We start from the raw sequence: 21,032 nt of genomic DNA, 5'->3' as shown, positions 1-21,032 counted from the left end.
TTGCACACACCATGTCACGAAGTTGACACATTATTATATAAGCTGTCACAAAATAACTGTTTAAGCGAGGCAGAAAAGCTGAGAACGTTCAGAGAAATAGCTTCTTACATTTAAAACCAAGATAAGGAAGGTATGTTATAGCACTGCAGTAAATATGAGGACTAAAGCTAAGAAAATCTAGCATTACAGTTGATGCAACTGGAAAGGCTAAAATATGAGTAATTTTTAATACGAGACCACAGGAGTGGAGTTAGTCCTAACTATTAGACGTCGTTAAAAAACTTCGCTATATTGACGTAAATTTAAAATAAGTATGACATCCAATTGCCAGGAAGAGAGTAAGAGTCGTTGTCGATACCCGGTCGACGAACGGAGAATGGCAACAGGTGCCCCATGACATGTGTGTCAGTGACGTGTGACAGGCAGTTGATCTCCGAAACCGCCCTGTCCGATAGTGATTCCCGAAACAAATTGACGTCCGTTTAGTGACAGAAATGCTGCCCATCCGGCATAGCTGCATTATCCTAAGCTTCATTGAAATAGTTATTTATTTACTGTACTTTCTTGCTGCTGTATATTCACATGATGCCTAGTATTTTCATATTGGTTTTCAGCACGGCGTGCTCCGAAATTAAACTAGAAGCGCACGGTCGCTTGTTGTAAGATTTAACCTACGTGCTTTGCATTTAATATAGAATAGAATTTTTTAAATGGTATCAGCCGGTTGGATCAGACGTTTGGCAAGGTACCTGATGTACTTCTCAAGGTTCTTTAAGGAATCGCTTTACATTTATCATGTTACTCTTAAGTGTAGACGTGTACTACTACATGAAACTGAGGTATTATATGCCATAGCCATAAAATTAGCCTTTTAAATTTCTCAGGGGATACCATTTAAAAACAGAACTGTTTCTTCAGAGTGAAGAACGCAGTATTAGGCAGAAACATTTTTAATATCAACGTACGGACATTCACAAAATCACACAAACGTAAATGAACAGTGATTCTGTATGGAATGCAAGATATGAAGCTGGACGGAAACATTAATTACTCTTCATCTTTTCCAGAGTCACCTTTTGCCACCAGCGACTTTCAAGATGTATCGCAAAATCATATCTGTTATTTCTCAAGTCAACAACGTACTGCAAATGCCTCTATTAGTGTTTACTCTTATTTGGATTTTCGTTCCTGCAATATTATGTAAGAAGACACGTGAAGCTCGCAAATTATTACACACATATAAGACTGTTAGCGGCTTATAGCCGCGATGCACACTTATCCGAAATGGCTTATGGCCGCAAGAAATTTTTACGTGCTTACATTGAAGGAATGGAGCTTTTCGGAAATGAACAAAGCAGGTTAAAATTTTACCTATTGAATTATATTCTGAAATTAAGCATGAAATAATAAATCTATAATGCATACCATTTTCGTTACACAAGCAGTAAGCCTCAGAGGTGCTGTTACACAACTTCCTCCTGGTACAGTGAGAGAAAAGAGAGTTTCTCAGTTTTCTCCCTGGCGTCGCTTTATCTGTTTATTACGCCAGAAAGATTGATGATTTTATCCAAAGCAAACATAGTCCGAAGCAAACAAAGCATTCTTCTTAAATATTATATCCTTTTGGAGGCACTGTAATGGCTTTCATTTCGCTCATCATATTTTTACAACACGACATTTTTTCATATTTTATCGCCGTGTCACATATAAGACTTAAACAGAAATTGCGCGACGTCCCTTTTTCCCGCACATGCTACTCACGCTGGGGTGAATGAGGTATCGTTAGAAAGGATTTTTAACTGGATTGTGACATTGCATACCGATTTTTCGCTAAGACTTGCTGTTTGTGGAGAATTTTAACATAAAAGAAACTTTAAAGAAGGATGTCGTGGACGCTCAGCTTAATACCTAAATTTTACCAAGCGAACTTACTAATCGTGAATAAGAGACTCGCTTTTCATATTACCTCATTACAGGTAACATTTTATTCTATTTAATGCTTAATATGTTCAGATAATAATGATGACGATCTGTTCAAAATTATGTGCATATATATATATATATATATATATATATATATATATATATATATATATACAAAGATGTATAACAAATTCATGAATATTAATCAACGTAGTTCTGTTCACTTTTAATGGTTATCTCTCTGTATTCCCACAAATACTCTTATCCCGACAACTACAATTATACCAAATACTGTCATTGTTTAACAGTGCAAAAGTTTCGCACAGGTCCCCTGGCTTTCATTTAATCCTGTGCAACAAATACATGAAGCTTATTGCGAACCACCATTTTGCTTTATTTAAGTGCAACTTTTCTGGTGGTTAGGATTTTGAAAATGACTGCTGAATATCTTGCATTTTTTGTATTGACATTTGGTATGATTTCTCAACTTCTTCATTAATAGTGAAAAATTCTTACACTTCTCTTTAAAAACACAGTTATACAAATGGAGAAAGAGACACGTTGGAATGGTTTGTGTTTAGGTTCTATACAGAGATCTTGTTACATTGCGGCTTCCACCTGTCTTTGAAATTTTCCCGTTACTGTTTCAGTGTTCCGGAAGTTCATTATTGTCATTGCTTCCCAATGCCATGTTGTTAAGTCCGCTTCCTATCACTTAATTTTATGCACTCTTTTATCATAGCGTTCCTGATGAAACCAATATTTTGACAGAGAAAGCATTCTGAAGACGGTAAGATGGATAGTATCCTCCAGTGGGAGGTCAAAGAGTCATGTAAACTGGTGAAGGAAAGTATGGCTACTGCCGCTCTTTTGGGCCCAGCAACTAGTACCGAGTCACCCATTAGGTTTTCCCACGTCCTTCCCTCACATGACATTTTATTCGAGAGCTTTGATTATAATTTCAGTATGTTGTTAGTAGTTTGTACTCCATAATATACCACATGTTACTATTTCCAGTTTGTTTAATTCTTTTGTCCTTTTTGGCTAGAAATCGACTTTCTCATCATCATCTACATGACTGTGGGATTGCATTCACTGATTTGCCATTGCCTTGTTCTTCTTTTATATAGATTTTATTACTGCTTGGTCTACTTTCACCTGAGTGACTTTTGAACCTCGTCTGTTGACAACTGCTGATATTGTTGTCCTGAAATAAAATATTGCTTTGTTGAAATGTGTAAACGTTTGTTTAGGTAATTTATTGCAATAAAGATATCTTGAACTTCAGTTCAAAATTTCAGTGGTATTGTCCTAAGGTTTGATAGGAAGAGAATATTTTCTGTACATTCTGCTTTTCTTACTTTCTATGTCGTGATTGCACAGCACATTGACTGATAGCTCCCTGCTATAAAAATATCTGTAACAAAAGTGATCGAGATAGGATAACACACTGAGTGAAGTAAGAACACAGAGGTCATACACTATTTCCCTCGCCTTTGAGTAATCATATTTCATTGCAGTGTAACTTTTTACCTCTCTGCACGTGTACGATTTAGTTAGCTGTTACAATGTGCTTTTCTACATCGATCAGATGGGGAGATTTTAACTTCACCATCAGCGTTTCTCATGTGAAACATGTGCGTACCAGCCGTCACCAAAACTTGCAATTGCAGTTCTAGTGTGCAGAAATCTCAATCATGAGATTCACTTACAGGCAAGAATTGATGTGCAGGTTACATCGGCTTCCTTCCTATCATAGACGCCTTTGCTTCATTTCATATATGTGTGTTAATCCATGAGCTTATAAGCCTCTGCTCCTTTTTCTAGTTAGTAGCATTGCATTGCCTGAAAATGTTCAAGTAATTTTCCTTCCCAAGTAACTCAGACAATTCCTTCTTTCCAAGACACGAAACGTGGGTTGATATATTATGTATCTACCAACAGGGTTAACTTAATGGCTGACTCTAGTTTGCTTGAGATGAGTACTTCGCAACATAACTGTTACCAGGCCTATACAAGTAAGGTCAGTTGAAGAGAGTAGTACTGTATAAGTATGGCTATACTTCAGTTCTAGTCGTCCTGCTGGTATCTCTAATCCGCTATGATCTTCGTACTATAATTCTACAAGCTTAGCTGTCTTGTATATCTCAATATTTCCCTTCCTATTACGTGGAACAATACTATTCCACAACTACCAGTAACTTTATATCTTCTGCAGTGCCATTCATCACTGTTAGACACACTTTTAAGCCCTGAACATTGTACAAAAACAGTGTGTAAAACACTGTAATAAGAATAATGCACAACATCTTGCGAGATGAAAGCTGCCATTTGGAGGATTTACATTTAAGGATCTTCAGTCAGTGACCTAATAACGCCAATTATTTTCACGTTGCTCTGTCTCCTCAGTTCAGACTGCAATTTCCATATGGGCAACACGAAACAGTAGGGAAATACAAAATGGGAATATGTCGACTTGTGGAACTTTTGAAAAATTTTAATCCCTCGCCTTATGTCGCCCATCTTCGTGTTTCTTAAGTTTTCCAAGTATCAGAGTACAAAAATGGACATGCCTAGCGCGTTGGAATTGATTAACCATACAATAACTCGCATCTGAAACACTATCACAGATTTGCTGACAACTGATTATGTAAATTCTTACATTTTAGCGTCAGATCCATATATTTTAATACTCCCGAAGCCGATCAGTCAAAACTGGTTTTAATCAAGATTCCGTAGCTTAAATTTCGTTAGCAGAACCATGTTTCTTAGACATTATTTTTATGTCTACCATAGAAACTAAGATTATTAGTAACATTGGACGAATGCTACTTTATGTAATTTTCACTGCTTGAAGGGTAATCCTGTATTATGGCTCACTTTCAGTAGCAAAATATCGAATCAATACAACTATCTAGCCTGTGATCTCTCCAGTAACTAACTCTCAAGGCCAATATCCTAGTTCCTCTCTCCTTTGAGCTACGCGAAATTGATAGCGTATGTCATTGAACCTGAGATACAGCCAATCTCACTTGGCTATGTGAGAAAGATACGGGCAGGAACAACATCGCAGCTGTCTGGCAATCTCTGCCACGTGTTTCTGTGTCATCCTTGGAAGTATAAAGTCCACTTCAATTGCCCTTCTCTGTGACAAGTAGACCAATTGTGCAATCCAGTTTCATTCCACTATTTATAGTACACACAAAAGTAATTGAAAAAGGAGAAGAAATTAATAGATCTGCACTGAAATTGCCTTGTGCCGTCAGGATAGTAACTAATTTCAAGCTGGCTGTCGTAGCAGTATCACTATGCTGCAGGTTCAATAAGGTTTGTGAAGTAAGAGAGAATTTAATTAATGACATTGTCTATACACGTCACTTAACAGAAAATGAAATTATGCCACCAACGTGGGGCGACAATTTATCAAAATTCCAAACAGTTTTGCTATCGTTCGAGGCATTAGAGCACGTTAACCTTGAACTGTTATCGGGGCATACCTAGTTCAGCGACGAAGATTTGGGATGACAAGATTACTGTATTCTTGTCGGAAAGTTATCATACGGTGTTCGTAAGAAATTGCATTGGCTGGCAAATAACTTATGTACATGGTGAGCGAGACTCCCAATTAGAATTGTATATAACTTTTTAAATACTTAATCAGTTTTCATGAAACAATAAACATTTTTAGCTTACAAAGGTAAAATTGTTATGAATTGCTAATATTCAAAATAAGCATCTCTGCTATCTACCAGTTTCTGTGGATGGATGAGGATGTTTGCATCTGCCTTCTGCTGATAATCCACTCGAAGGTTTTGGAGGAAATTGGCGAATTAACTCCTCCAATTCGTGAGGGGTTTTTGATTTTGTGTGACAAACTTCTTCTTTCACCCATCCCCAGAGGAAGAAATCGCAGGGCATTAGGACTGCATTCCTTGTTGACCATTCGAGGAGCTGCAACGTCCTAGCCAGTGTCCTCGAAAACGGGAAAGTTGGAAATTTGTGTTCCTATGGGACCAAACTGCTGAGGTCATCGGCCCTTAGGCTTACACACTACTTATTGTAACTTTAACTAACTGTCACTAAGAACAACACACACACAAACACACACACACACACACACACACACACACACACACATACACACACAAACAGACACACACACGCCGCACGCACACACACATGCCCAAGGGAGGACTCGAACCTCAGACGGGGGGGAGCCGCACGAACCAAGGCCAGGAGCCTCAGACAGCGCGACTCGAAAACGGATATCGAAATTAGGCATATAAAAGTAACGTTCTGAATTCATTGTGACCCGAGTGGGAAATGAACACATAACCATCGTGGATGCAATGCCGCACCACACAGCGGCTTTTGGGCGACGTTGGCTTTGTTCATCCATCACATTCTGATTCTCTGTTGCACAATAATAACAACTATGCCGCTTAATAAACTTCCCATCATGAAACACGGCTTCATCTGAGCACAGGATACTACCGAAAAATATCGGACCATCCTTCATACCAAGCAGTGCAGTTGTCACCTCTCCATATTCCAAACGATGATCACAGTGTTCAGGCGATAACTCGTGGCGGAAATGTGGTTTGTATGGACGAAAATCCAACTCACAACAATTAGAATTGCATGTAATCTTAAGCCACTTTCGTGACGTGCCTAGTTTGGTTAGAGCTTAGGACTTCCGATGAACGTAAGGACTTGTGCATCTTCCTCCGTCCTGGATGTTGTGGGTCGACAGCTTCTCGTAACATCTTATACAGAATGTGTGTCCTTAAAATTCGAGTAGCAAATTTTTATGTTCATTGCATCTACCGAGGCTGGAGGACGATTCACACTTCGACACCATCTCTGTACTTGCTGGTACCTGTACCACAGATCGTCATCCTGCGTACCGGGATGCCAGCTGAGCCCGTTCAAAAGGATTAGAAGTTACACAATGGTCCGCCACTGTTACCAGCGATGACATAAATGTTATGTAATGTAATAAAGGTAGTAAATCACTGTGAGGGAAAAAATTTTCTTCGTTTCAGTAGCGAGCCAGTGTGTGTGTTTTACCTTGCATCAAGCTACGGACCCCCTTGAAGATGTCTACCGCAGTCGGAGACGAAACGTTGGGAATCACCACAGAATTCATCAACCGACCACGGCATAACAGCCCGGATAATTATAATGGACATTATTAAGAAGTTATACCAAAGTTTAAATAGGCAGTTAAATACCACCCACTCTGAATATGCAAGTTGTTAGGAGTGTAAGTGCAGCTATTTTTATTGGTGATTGAGAGCAGTGTACTGAGCAACATCAAATCAGTATTTAATTCATCTGTGGACTAATAATTACAGCCATTAGGAGTAGTATATTTTAAGGTTTGTTAAGACCTTTAAGTAGAGATAGCTAGCGCTTAATGTGTATTTTCCCCTGAGCAGCACGTCAGGTGTTGAAGTATGGACATGTGGACGTTAAACCTTTAGTCTGTACTGAAAGGCGTAGTCCTGTTAGTGGAGAGGTTACGACGGTGTGGAAAACATCAGATAGTAAATTATATGACGTGTTTGCAGGAATACTGTGGGACGCTGGGAAAAATTCACTAACACACGGAGCTGGGTACCAACGTTCACAGTACCTGCACTTACACGTCTAACACTCTCTATGTTCGACGCAGTTCTGTAACAGAAGAGTAAAGAGTGCAGTGTATATCCTGGCATCGGAAGAAATGCGAGGAAATGAAATTGATCGTAGAATGGAACAAGTGTACAAAGATGAGTGCATGTCCGTTGCAAATTCAGACGTTCAGCGCAACCTCTGGGACCTTGGCTGTCACAGTAACTCCCCGGTCTTCGATAATGATGGCAACCAGTTTCTGAATGTAGTAGCGCGGTGTAGCGTTCCGGATACTGCATCGCTGGCCAATGACATCGTTACTTTCGTGAGGCACTTCTGCCAAGTCGTGCCTTTTAGAACAGGCATACAGTGCTCTCCGTACCCTTGTGCTAATATTCGATGAATTTTCATTTCCCGTACTCCTTCCACTGTCACAAGAAACACCACGCCCCGTTTTCTCTTCTTTTGAAGCCTTCAATTCTCGGTTTTCAGCAATGTTGAGTGTATTGGACGGCCGACGCGAGCTTGTGCTCCTTTTATATGAAGATGGTATCTGTTCTTTTGGACATGTCATCTTGCAGCTCTCGAATTACAATTATATCCAGACCATTAGCTACTTAGAGGCGTTGATAAATATCAACAGCGACAGTTGAAAATGTGAGCCCCGACCGGCACTCGAACCCGTCTGCTTACATAGCAGACGCTCTATCCAACTGAGCCATCGAGGACACAGAGGAAAGTGCGACTGCATAGACTTATCTCTGACACGCTCCTCGTGATACCCACACCTCCAACTTACACTTCCAACTTACTGTCCACACACTACATTTGTAGTGTCCCTGCCCACTATACCCATTACTCGCGGCAATCAATCTACTGATTCCCGTAAGTGTTTGAGAAATGTGAGGGCATTCGCACTGAAGAAGATCATTGGCCGGTAAGCCTTGTCTCCATGATGATGGTATCTGTTCTTTCGGACATGTCGGAAAGAACAGATGTCATTCGTGATCTTTCAGCTCTCGAATAATGAAGTTAAAATGAAGTCCAGACCATTAGCAGCTTATAGGTCTTGGCAAATATCAACTGGGACCATTGAAAGTTTGTGCTTCGACCGGGACCGTGCTCCTTTTTTCCTCACATGGGTATGAACTCATTCCCGCTAGTGGCGAGTTTGGCTCTCTTAGAAGGACTACACCTTCTTCGGTAGTCATAGGCATTATGGTTTCTTCATCGTGTTTCATTTTACGGCTTCGTTTCTGTTTGAATGAGCAAAATAAATCTGGAAACTTTAATCGCTTCAAAAACTGCAAAAAAGCTGCACTGTTGTATAAATAATGACTTCCACATAATTCAAAACATTTACGAGGCTACGTGTCACTGACACCACCACAAAACGATGAAAGTAAAAAGTTAATCGATTACTGTATTTTAGTTGTTCGTTCAATAAAACTTCAACATCAGCATGTTATTTTAACTTGTTATTTCTTTACTATTAAATCCATTCGCAACTCATTTGACAGCCGGTTGGTAACAGACAGAAAGAAAGTATCAAAAGAATATAGCTGCAAAACAATATCTCTGTGTGGCACGTTTTGAGTAGATATGAGGTCATAGTCATTCGCATGCTCCAAAAACAAGCTCTTGCTTAAAAGGGAAGGCCTAATCCCCAGATTATAATCAAAAAAGGTTTCATAATTAGTGCACTTTGTGCACCAAATATCTTTGAACATTACATCAAACCACTTCTATACTATATTTGACTGTGTAATTAACGTAAAACATTTAATACATGAACGTATTTGCTAATTAATCAGAAGTTTGAAGCTGGTTTGCAGACGGAAGTTAAATTCTTTAAGGAATAGGAGATCTAAAATGTGGACAACACCCACGTTCTGGCCACGCACCGAACGTGCCCGATGGACCGCCGTGTCAACCTAAGCCAATGACGTTATCGAGATGTGGCGTGGAGGGGCGATGTGTTCAGCACACCGCACTCTCGGCCGTTGTCCGGTTAGCAGATCTGGTGCCGCCGTCACTCGGTCAAGATGGATAACGACTGCCGTCTAGTTCGAGTCCATCCACCAAAGAAGAAATTTTAGCAATACCGCAAATCACTCAATTGCGGAATCGTGGATCGGGCAGAGGGGGGGGGGGGAGGGGGGAGGGTAAACTGGTATCAGATAATCAGGTTACCTAAAGAAATTGAGCATGCAGTCGACTTACTGGTCCTACATTAGATTCTATTCTTTCTTTTAATATCTTTGTTATTCTTTCTCATCGTCAATGTGGAGATTCGCGATCCGTTGATTTAAAACATGTGTGGATAAGAATTCCACGTCAAGATCACAAATTTTCTGTAATGATTAGCAGCTACGGCTCACTGACGACCCACCTTTAGCTCGTCTCAAATGCTGTTCAGTGTGAGACATCATCATACGTTGTCGTATTCTTAGAGCTAAGTCGCCCTTGACAAGTATTCCGCAATCTCCCTTCACTTGACATAGCATATTTATGTTATTCTTTGACATTGTCAATGGGGAGACACGCGATCCGTTGAGTTAAATGGTATTTTAGGCGAACAGAGATTGTAAAAGACTGATTCAAGGGCGACTTAGCTCTAAGAATACGATAATGTGTAATGAGTGTCACACCTGGGTATGACAGCATAAAATATTGTTCCAAAATCTCTGCCTTATCGTTATCTAATCAATCTGAAACCTTACAGTGCCTGCAAGTGACTTCCACGTATACAAACAATCCTCTTTCTTGATTCTTAAATCAAGTGTTAACGCGAATGCGTCGCCTTCCAGCGGAACAACTGCTCGACATCTGTACTACTTGACGGAGGAAATCTGGGGGCGGCTCCATTCTGCTCTGAGTAACATTCACATGGGAGTCCAGTGGAGATCGTACAAGGCATCATGACGGCCGAGATGTGTCTTACACTGGTTGCAGCCCACGTACACCCCTTCATGACGATCACGTTTCCCGACAGCAGGGTCATTTTTCAACAAGATAATGCCCCATGTCAAAAGGTCAAGACTGTGATGGAGTGGTTATAGAAATACAGCAACTCCCGTGATCTGAACCCGATCGAACAAATCTGGATTGTGATTTTAGGTGGCGTCAGAACTCATTGCGCTTCTCCGCGAAATTAACAGGAATGTCGATGTGGTGCCAGTTCCATCCAGCGAAAATCCAAGGCCTCATTGCTTCCTTTCCACGACGCATCGCCGCAGTTATCTGTGCCAAAAGTGGACATACCGGCTATAGCTTGGAGGTCATGATGCTCTGGCTGATCAGTAAATGGAATGGACACCTGCAGATTTCTTTCAGCTGTAAATGCCTGTTAATGTGTCAGCCTGTAACCACGGTATAGTATTATATTTTCGTCCAAATTAGCTTCCTCCTTCGCTCCCTAAGGAGATGGCGAAGTGTATAAGTACGCTACGGCACCATGTATATTGATGTAAGAGTCGAGTCGACTGGATATAAAGACCGAGTTTTCGCCTTTCTGTCTCTTTTGTCCTCGTCCAAATCCTTAACAAACCTACCTCGCGACACTTCTCTGTCATCGTACAAAGTTTCTATTTACTCAGGCAATCTTTATCCACATTCTTCGATACTTAAATATCTTTACTTGCACGTTTCAGGCTGAAATTTACGACCCAATTGAATGATAATACGTATCAAATTCCCACAGGCGGCACCACATTTCATCATAAGTAAGACTTTATAAGTTCATTCGTTCATCTCACTTATCAAATTTCATATTTCATCTTTGAACGTGTTGCTTAATGAACTGATTTCCTTCAATATTTGGTTTACATTAAATCTTCCGTATTCTACGAGACATTCCTGTGTGTCGCAGTAGTTTTTGCACACTGGTCTCGCATTCTCAAGGACTACGGTTCAAACTCACGTCCGGTCGGTTTTCCGTGATTTCCCTAAATCACTTCAGGCAAATGCCGGGATGGTATCTTTGAAAGGACACGACCGATTTCATTCCTCATCCTTCCCTAATCCGAGCATGTGCTCCGTCTGTAATGATCTCGTTGTCGAGAGGACTTTAAACAGTAGCCTCCTCCTCCTCCATTTTGCTTCGGTAATTCCGAATAGGTCTGTTTGTGGGTTTCGTATAATAGCTTTGTCATTACTGTCTTTAAATCAGTTTAAAGTGCTTTGATAAATTACTTTTTCATTGAAATGCATTTCTATTTATATGTGTTTAATCCAGTATTCAATCCACCTGGAAATTTCCTCCACTATTTCTTGGTTTATATTTATCGTATTTCCATTTTCTGTCACATCTCTAATTCCACACTTCTTCACATCAGCAGCTGATCATGATGTAACGTTATAATTGCACTTGGGTGCTCTATGGAGTCGAACTCTCCGTCTCACTCTATTAATTCAGCTACTGTGCTATATACATGGGTTTGTCCAAAATATGTTATTTTAGCAGAGCCCTTTGGTTTGTCACATTTAAGGTAGACTCTATGGCCTCTCATTCATTTTCCTCATTTCGTGACCTTCAATAATGTGTGTTTTCTTTTTCCACCCTACCATGAAAGTCATTTCCCGCTGTCGTAACAGGTGTCCAATCATCCTGTCCCTTCTCCTTGTCTCTGCATAGGACCTCCCAATTCCTTACCTTATCATCCACCTAATTTTCAAAATTCGTCTCTAGCGCTACATCTCTTATGCTTCGATTTTCCTCTGATTCTGTTTCCCCGCATTCCACGTTTCACAACCATAGAATGCTGTACTCAAGACGTACATTCTCAAAAATGTATTCCTCAAATTAAGGTCTATATCTGATACTAGTAAACTTCTCTAACACAGACATGGCCTATTTGCCAGTGCTGGTCTGCCTTTGACGTCCTCCGTCATTAGGTATTTTGCTGCCTAGATGGAAGAATTGCTTTACTTCATCTACCTCGTAACCACCAATCCGACGTTAAGCTTCTTGCTGTTCTCATTTCTGCTACTTCTCATTCCTTTCGTGTTTGTTCAATTTATTCTCAATCCACATTCTGTACTCTTAGACCGTTCATCCCTTTTAGCAAATCACTTAATTCTACTTCAGTTTCACTCAGGATAGCAATGTTATCAGAACGTGAATTTTAATTCCACTCTTGAATTTTTTTTTTATTTCCATCACTGCTTGATCGATGTACAGATTGAACAGTACAGGCGAAAGACTACATCCTTGTTTTACCACTGCTTTTAATCGGAGCGCTGCGTTCTTGATAGTCCACTCCTATTATTTTCTGTTGCTCTTTTACATGTTTTACATTACCAGTTTCTCCCTACACTGCTACATTCCCCTCTATCTCCTATAACTCTGTCCACTATTCATACTAATATAGGGTAGTTGAAAAAAATTCAAAGAGACGATTAGAAATGACGCTTTTATTCAAAGACAAAGATAACTGCATTGAAGTCACTGAGATTCTTGATGGTCCCCTGCGTATTACAAGAGGCACGATGTGGTTATTAATAGACCATGGGCTGCAAAGCATGCTCTGTAGCGTGCCTCAATGCTTGCCACAAGGTAGGCAAGGAATTGCGTTCGGGTGATCTATTCCGCCACTAGGGCTATTGGCAATAATGTCTCTGAGCACTATGGGACTTAACAGCTGTGGTCATCAGTCCCCTAGAACTTAGAACTACTTAAACTTAACTAACCTAAGGACATCACACACATCCATGCCCGAGGCAGGATTCGAACCTGCGGCCGTAGCAGTCGCACGGTTCCGGACTGCGCGCCTAGAACCGCGAGACCACCGCGGCCGGCTATTGGCAATAGCTGGGTGGTCGTTGGTGCATGTGGATGTTATGCAGTACGTCTCCACAACCCCTCGCCCACGTGCTCGGTGGGATTTAAGTGGTGTGAACAGGCAGGCCCATCGGTTCGCCGAATATCCTTCCGTTACAGTATCTTCACCAGCTGCGCAGTTGAATGCGTTCGCACAATGTCAATCATGGAAACTGTGTCATTGACATATGCATCCCTGAACAGAGGCACATGGGAAGGAGTACACTATGACAATAACGTTGACTACTGAGTATATTGTTTTCGAAGGTATGGATGTCAGCAGTATCATGCAACATTAAGCCTCCCCATGTCGTCATACCAGCACCACCAAAATGTGTGTGTTTATGGGGGGTGGGGGGTCGTTACATTCGGCGCTGACTTCATTTTTGTGTACGACACTGCACAACCCTATCGAACAGCTCTGGTGTAAGATCTCTGGGAACGAGAGTATTTTCGGCGAATTGTCGGTCCTACCCGTGCCGGCCGGTGTGGCCGAGCAGTTGTGGGCGCTTTAGTCAGGAACCGTGGGACCGCTACGGTCGCAAGTTCGAATCCTGCCTCGGGCATTGATGTGTGTGATGTCCTCAGGTTAGCTAGGTGTAAGTATGTTCAACGTTGTAGGGGATTGATGGCCTCAAATGTTAAGTCCCATAATGCTTAGTCTCAGAGTCCTGCCCGTTTCCTCAACTTAAATCCCAGCAAGAAGGTGTGAGACGCAATGGGAGACGTAGTGTTTCCACTTGTGCCAGCGATCATCTATTACAGTGGAGGACGAGCGGAACACCTTACCACAAGGACTAATTGGCATCTTTGTGGCCAGCATGGGAGCGTTTGCACAGCGTGCGTTACTGTCTGTGGTGACCATACACTCTATTAAGTATGATATCCCGTCCTTTGAAATGTCTTGGTTACCATCATCAATCGCGTTGACGTCTTTGTAATTACTGTCTTTGAATAAAAGTTTGAATTTCGTACGTCTCGTTGCGTATTTCTTTCGGTTACCTTCTGCGCTGTACTGCACTAGAGCAGTTCATTCTGTGTATGATACAAGACTCATCGAACTGTGTTACTTGACATGACGTGTCAATCGAAAGTTAGATTAGTCCTCAAGTTCGGCACAACAGTATTCAAAATATGTAGGTGAAACACATACTTAAGAAGAAAACAAATGTATCATTACTTTATAAAACTATTTCTGATGACAGTTATGTCAGACTCCTGGGTTTTATAGCGAGGTGGCGAGATGCGCGCAGCGGAGACTGGTTAGCGGTAGAGGTGTGGTGACAGACAGATGGCTGGACTGCGCCGCCCAACAGGTGCGTAGCGCGGGCAGACGAGTAGGAGCGGAGGGCGGCGGCCGCACACGCGCGGTACAGCGCACGCTCGCGCACACACTCTCACTCACACGCGTACGCACACGCACGGTCCGGCAGCGTCCGCGGGGCGTGCCGTATTGATTCACGGGAGCGGGCGGCCAGCCGTGCCCAGCGGACTGAGGTGAGGTGAGGTGAGGTGCGCCACCGCAGGCCCCACTCGCTGCCCTCCCTCCCCTCCTCCACGCTCTCCGCTCCACCCTGCTAACCTCTCCTCCAAACGCGGCCACCGGACACTGTTTGTGGCCAGTCGCACCTGTGTTTCCCATGCCGAGCTGGCCAATGTGCGTGCGGTCCCGTCTCGCTCATTAGCCGCATTTATTCGGCCCGTTTCGCCTAGCCGCCACTTTTGTGCAGCACCGTGTTGGAAATTGCGCCGAACGGCCTACCTTTATCAGCGGCAGTACGATACAGTCGAGTGATTTCATGGCAGATACTGCGTGTTTTCTTTGTCACGATACAAATTTACAAGTTCAATAGACATGAGCAATGTTGTTATCTGGACCTACGGAAGCGTTGGTCAGGAAATGACTAAGTGAAATTTTATAAGCCTTAGTTTTAAATTTAACGTTTTCTATTGGTCATCTGATGACAATAAAACTTTAATAGCATTTCTTTGTATTTTATTTATTTATTTGTAATATTGCACATTTGACTACATTTACGAAAGTTACACATAATGGTATCTCCTACCACGTATGCAAGAAGAACATCAGCCCACGTAGTTCAAAAATGGTTCAAATGGCTCTGAGCACTATGCGACTCAACTTCTGAGACTCGCCTAGAACTTAGAACTAATTAAACCTAACTAACCTAAGGACAACACACACATCCATGCTCGAGGCAGGATTCGAACCTGCGGACGCAGCGGTCGCTCGGCTGCAGACTGCAGCGCCTAGAACCGCACGGCCACTCCGGCCGGCTCCACGCAGTTCCGTTCTATCTACAGCCTCATAAAAAAGTCTAGTCCACACTTGCGGTAGATATGGGGAAAAATAAATGTTCGTACTCCTGTCTACGGAGCCTAATCTCTCTCAACTTATTCTGCACTGTAATGCTTAGATATAATTGCTTGGTGAATATCCTATAGTTGCCTGTTCTGATGACGGCAAGTGGTGGCCGAGACCGGCTAACAGTACCAAATATTTCTGTGAATGCGTCAAAACGAATACATAGAATACAATGAAATACTCAATTAGTGTCGGGTGGCAAGCAGTCAGTTTTACCAATAGTTGTGATTAACCATATGGTATTGCTGGCAAACTTCTACAAGACAAGATCTCAGTACGTAAATACGATGGGTTGTACATGTACAAACAAATGATTACAATTTCATAAAAAATTGGTGACTCATACAAGAGAAAGTGCTTTACAAGTTGAGCAGGTCACAACGCTTCCGTCCACCTCTGGCACTGCAAGCAGTTATTCGGCTTGGTACCGATTGACGGATTTGTTGGATGTCGTCCTGAAAAATATTGTGCGAAATTTTGTACCATTAGCGCATTAGATAGTCAAAATCCCGAGCTGGTGCTCTCGAAAACACTTGGGTCTATAGCAGCATTGTACTCTACTGTCTGATGTGCCAAAGATTGCCACCACCTACCCGGCTTTACAGATCGGACAAGCTTCAGAACTCCATGTTGCTAACAGTAGATGACAGTTGTCAAGGTTGTTAATTCGTTTTCGTACTACAATACATGATACTAATCCAGTGTCCAGATGTCGTAATTCGTTCGAATGGGCCAAGGAAAAGAGAGTGGGTGAAGTACAACACATTACTAATTGGTGGAACGTAGTTCTTCTACAAGTCTATGCACAAATTTCACACGTATCTGTGTTCCACATACACTACGAGAATATGCAAACGTTGCGTATGTAACTATACAGAAATAAAAATTCAACTCCAAACATCCAAAATCGCTTCTGTGCAGCCTTTATTTTGATTTATAGTAAAGGCTGCACAATGGCGATCCTGGCTGTTTGAAGTTACACCTCTGTATCTGAATTAATGTAGATCGCCCCCTACTTTGACAATGTCAAGCGTATACAGTACGCATTTATCATTTACAGTGGAGCCAACACCGTCGAAAAGGACATGACGGTAGAAGACTGGAATTTTTCCGTTGGATGATTGCAAACTTGCAAGTAAGACCATAAATACTTTTTACTGATGTATACAATTTCTCTCGTCACGATATCAATAACACTCGTAACTCACATCGGTGGTCCAACGTAAGGCCACATACTTAGATGGTGTCACCCTTTCAAGAACATTTCCCTTTTACATTTGTGGTGTGCGTTAGGGAAGACAATGTTGTTTGAACCTGCAGTGTTACGCATTGGCTTGAAGAGCCCCGTCACAAATTCCATCTTGAAAACGGGTAGGACATATATTTTTGCGGAATGACCGGGCCCTTGCCCATTCTAGTCGTCAGATTACATCATGTAAATCCAATATTCTAAATACTGGTGGATAGTCTGAAACGGTCGTTGTCGGACCTTATCCCTTCACATATTTGGTGGCAAGCTGAAACGCATTGTCTACAGAGAAACAATAACACAAGATTATGCTTATCCATTACGGATATTTTGAACCGTGACTGTATATTGAATGTAAATAAGTTATACAAAACTGCAGCCAGTCACTTTTTTGAATAATTATGTTTTATTCCATGAACCGGTTTTCGACCCTTGTAAGGTTGTTGTAAAGCGCATGCTGGATGCTGAAAAAGTCTGGCTGTTGGAGTGTAAATTAATATAGTTTGTGTGGAAGTATGTGTAGTGATATAACTGCTGGACGTCTAAATGGAGGCAGACAGATGGACAATAACGGTAAAAAGCCGCCTATATTGTCACAAGCCAGCACCCAGAATTATGCTAGGAATAATGATATAACTTCCTGAAACCATCTGAAGATGAACCTGACAAGTTTCGGAAACCGCTTCATGGAATAAAATATAATTATTCAAAAAAGTGACTGGCTGCAGTTTTGTATAACTTATTTACATACAATAACACAAGAGACTAGGTGATGGGATTACGAATAGCGCTCTCTCAGTAATTTGTGCGATTAAACCGCTATCCCGGGACTCATTACCACATCACGTTACCTATATAACGGTTTCCATAGAAACTACATGCTGAGGCAGTGTAAATGAAGCCGTGCAATAGGCGAAATTTATTTATCCAGTATTTGAAAATGAGACACTTACTGCTTTCCAGGAAACTTAACACGTAATGTCAAATCTTTATCCGCACCAAAATGACGAATGGAAATAATTTATCAGTTAATACATTTTCCTTGTTGCAATCGAACTTCAGCATCAGGCATCAGGGTTTTACTTCTTCACTGCAATCTCTATTATCCACATATAGCACTAAATGTTCTTGCAAAATTATGTCACTGCACGACACATAGTTAAGTAGATTTTACTTTATAAAACTGAGATGCTTTATAGCAACATGTACCACTGCAGTGTTTGTGTGTGTGTGTGTGTGTGTGTGTGTGTGTGTGTGTGTGTGTGTGTTTGTGTGTGTGTGTGTGCGTGTGTGTGTGTGTGTTTTCCTGCTATATTGATACTACACTCAATTTATAACGAAAAATTTGCCAATAAAACAAAAAGCCTTGGTTTCAGCGCCGTCAGCGTGCTACTTCTAGAATGTATCACACTGTTCTCTAAAGCACACGTGCTTCGATGGTAAAAGCTGAACGAAACGTTTTGCTATAGGTACGAGACGAGATGCGCGAGGCAGGAGTCCAACCTTCGGAGGAGCTGATCTCCGAGCCGGGTACACCGGGCCCCGCGTCGCCCTGCGCTTTCGACATCAGCCGCGCTGAGCGCGAGATGGAGCTGTGACGCGCGGCGCGCTCCGCCTGCGATCGCCGCAGCCCCTGCTGCATCCGCTACCCGCGTCACTTCCCAGGGGACTGCCGCGCCGACGCCGCCGTCTCTGCCGTCACCACCGGATCCGCGGTCCTCGGCTTCGGCATTCGTGCAGACGCTGCTGGCGTCCTTCTCATCCACTAGCAGCGGCCGTGTGAGGAGTGATTACTGTGCACGCACTACCCGTGCTGGAAATGGAGCACACGAGCGGAGCATGTGACTCCTGTTCTGAAAACATGGAACGTTTCTTGCAGTTGTTACCATGTTCACTGTCACAAGACATAAATATTTCCAGTCTAATTTTCAGTGAATCATACATTTCAGCTGTATTCGCTAATAAGTAACGATTGACTGAATATAACGGACATTGCTAGATTTATGTTGTGTTTAAATGTTTTGTAAAATTATGAAAAGGACCAGTGCTTGCAGTTATAACACTGGTCGTGAATCGTATGTGTCTTCCAAACCGATCTTAAACGTAGAAGAAGAAATAATTCCATAAACCCTGCTATTTGGCGGGAGAATGATATTCAGTAGACACCAGTTCTGCAGTCATTATTACAGAACGTCCTTATTCTTCGACACCGTCATTAACTGAAGCGCTAATTGATAAGTAACATTACGTATTACGTTCATAGCGTAAATGTACTTACCAACTCTGCAGGCGCCGCTGTACGACGAGCATTGCCAAAGAAATATCAATATACTACCACTTACTTTTACGTATTAAATGGACTGCGGATACGTAAACACCCCAGCTAACATATTTGTAACGCGAAAACATGTATCAGTATTTTCTAAACAATGCAGAGATAAATTGAGCACCTGATAAACAGACCGAAAGTTAATGAAGTATTCCACTTCATATCAGTCAAAGTTCTGTTTCTACGAATGTCTGGTTTGAAATGAACTAAGCAATCGTGAGGTTTCCTCGTACAAAAAGGCCAGTATCTGAAGTGAATGAAGTGCTCCACATACAACGTTAAGAACTGAATTCGGTCGTACGGACATATAGATAGAGGATAACAGAATATTTGGGTTGTTATGAAAATGAACTTGTACTAAACACAAAATTCGATAACTCGTTATTATATTTTACACATTCACTGTTAATTTCAAGCTCTTCTGGCAAATATACGCAAAAGTTTAGGACACATACCAGACTAAAGCGCCGAAGAGGGAAATTATTTAAAAATGACGGATGCATGTTTTGTAGTACTTTAATTGGTATCTTTACTGACCAATGTGTTAATGAGCCGTCATTCACTAGCTCATTCTTATTATAGAATGGAAATTATTATCTGATAAATATTAGAACCATTCGATTCCGTTCAATCAAGTTTTCAGTCAATCTTGCACTCTCGTTACCATTATTTCTTATTGAATTACCAAGGAATCTCCGAAGCTCCTACAGTCATCAACTGTAAATCGTGAACACATTTTAAGATTACAGATTTTAATGCACACATAGTTCTTAACAATGCATTTATTTACATTATTTATGACTATTATCAGCATTTGTCATACCCCTCACAACATGTAAAAATGACTTTGAGTCAGATCCCAGGAGAGCAGTTTCCTAAAGGATGATTTAGTTTCTGTTGAATTAATTCTGTCATTGAAACCCGATTTATGGCGATACAAAATCTAGCTCCTGATTTATGAAAGTTACGATTCTGACAGTTTCTGTGGGGGCCCATGGATAACGAACATAATTTATAAACAAGTGGCTGATGCTAGACGAATGGTGATATTATGGAATTTAGGTCCTAGAGTAGCCTAACAAAGCATCCGAGCGACTGCCACTTATAACGATCACTCCACGAGAATGTATACACGTAGATATTCGTTAAAATGATGTACTGCTGTGTATGCAGCCGGGAAACAATTCACTGTATTGATATTCGTTACGCAAAATTTAATAGTGATGTCTCGCATAGCTATCGTCGGAAACTTTTCCGAGAGGCAGCAATATTGCTAACTTATCAGTGTTTATGTAACTGCGTCGGTGACTTTTAAAACGTTTTGTACCCGAGGTACCCAATTTTACATCGTTGATCGTTATCTACTCGATATTTCTTAGGCAGATTACGTTGCTACCAAAACGGTAGCATATACAGCGACATTTATTTATGTTATTAATATGAATATGAATGCTACTATTCGATTAAACGTCCGGAAATCATATACACAAAAGACATCAGGTACAGGAAAAATGTCAGATGGACCGAAAATAACAGAAACGCCAGATTAATGCACCTCGAATTGGAGGAACAGGGGAAAACCTTCAAAAACGCTTATTCAGCTTTCATGTTATATGTAACACTTGGTTTACATACAACCTTCATATCCGTTCACGTTAATGGATTTATAGCATAATTCTTACGATTTATGTTTTTAGTGACAGCTGGCATA

At 41.4% G+C, this 21,032-nt stretch overlaps 1 protein-coding gene across 1 annotated transcript in view; it reads left to right on the top strand.

Annotated features, from left to right (window-relative positions):
- LOC124606410 (dipeptidase 1-like) overlaps positions 1-19,120 on the top strand; it is a 347,567-nt gene extending 328,447 nt beyond the window's left edge. Inside the window, exon 10 of the mRNA XM_047138391.1 lies at positions 18,462-19,120. Within this exon, the coding sequence (XP_046994347.1) occupies positions 18,462-18,590 (129 nt within the window). The 3' untranslated portion in view covers positions 18,591-19,120. The remainder of the gene's footprint in view (positions 1-18,461) is intronic.
- Positions 19,121-21,032: the final 1,912 nt, after the last annotated feature.

The sequence above is a fragment of the Schistocerca americana genome, chromosome 3 (genome assembly GCF_021461395.2).
Source record: "Schistocerca americana isolate TAMUIC-IGC-003095 chromosome 3, iqSchAmer2.1, whole genome shotgun sequence".
Classification (NCBI taxonomy): domain Eukaryota; kingdom Metazoa; phylum Arthropoda; class Insecta; order Orthoptera; family Acrididae; genus Schistocerca; species Schistocerca americana.
This window is presented reverse-complemented; position numbering and strand designations above follow the sequence as displayed.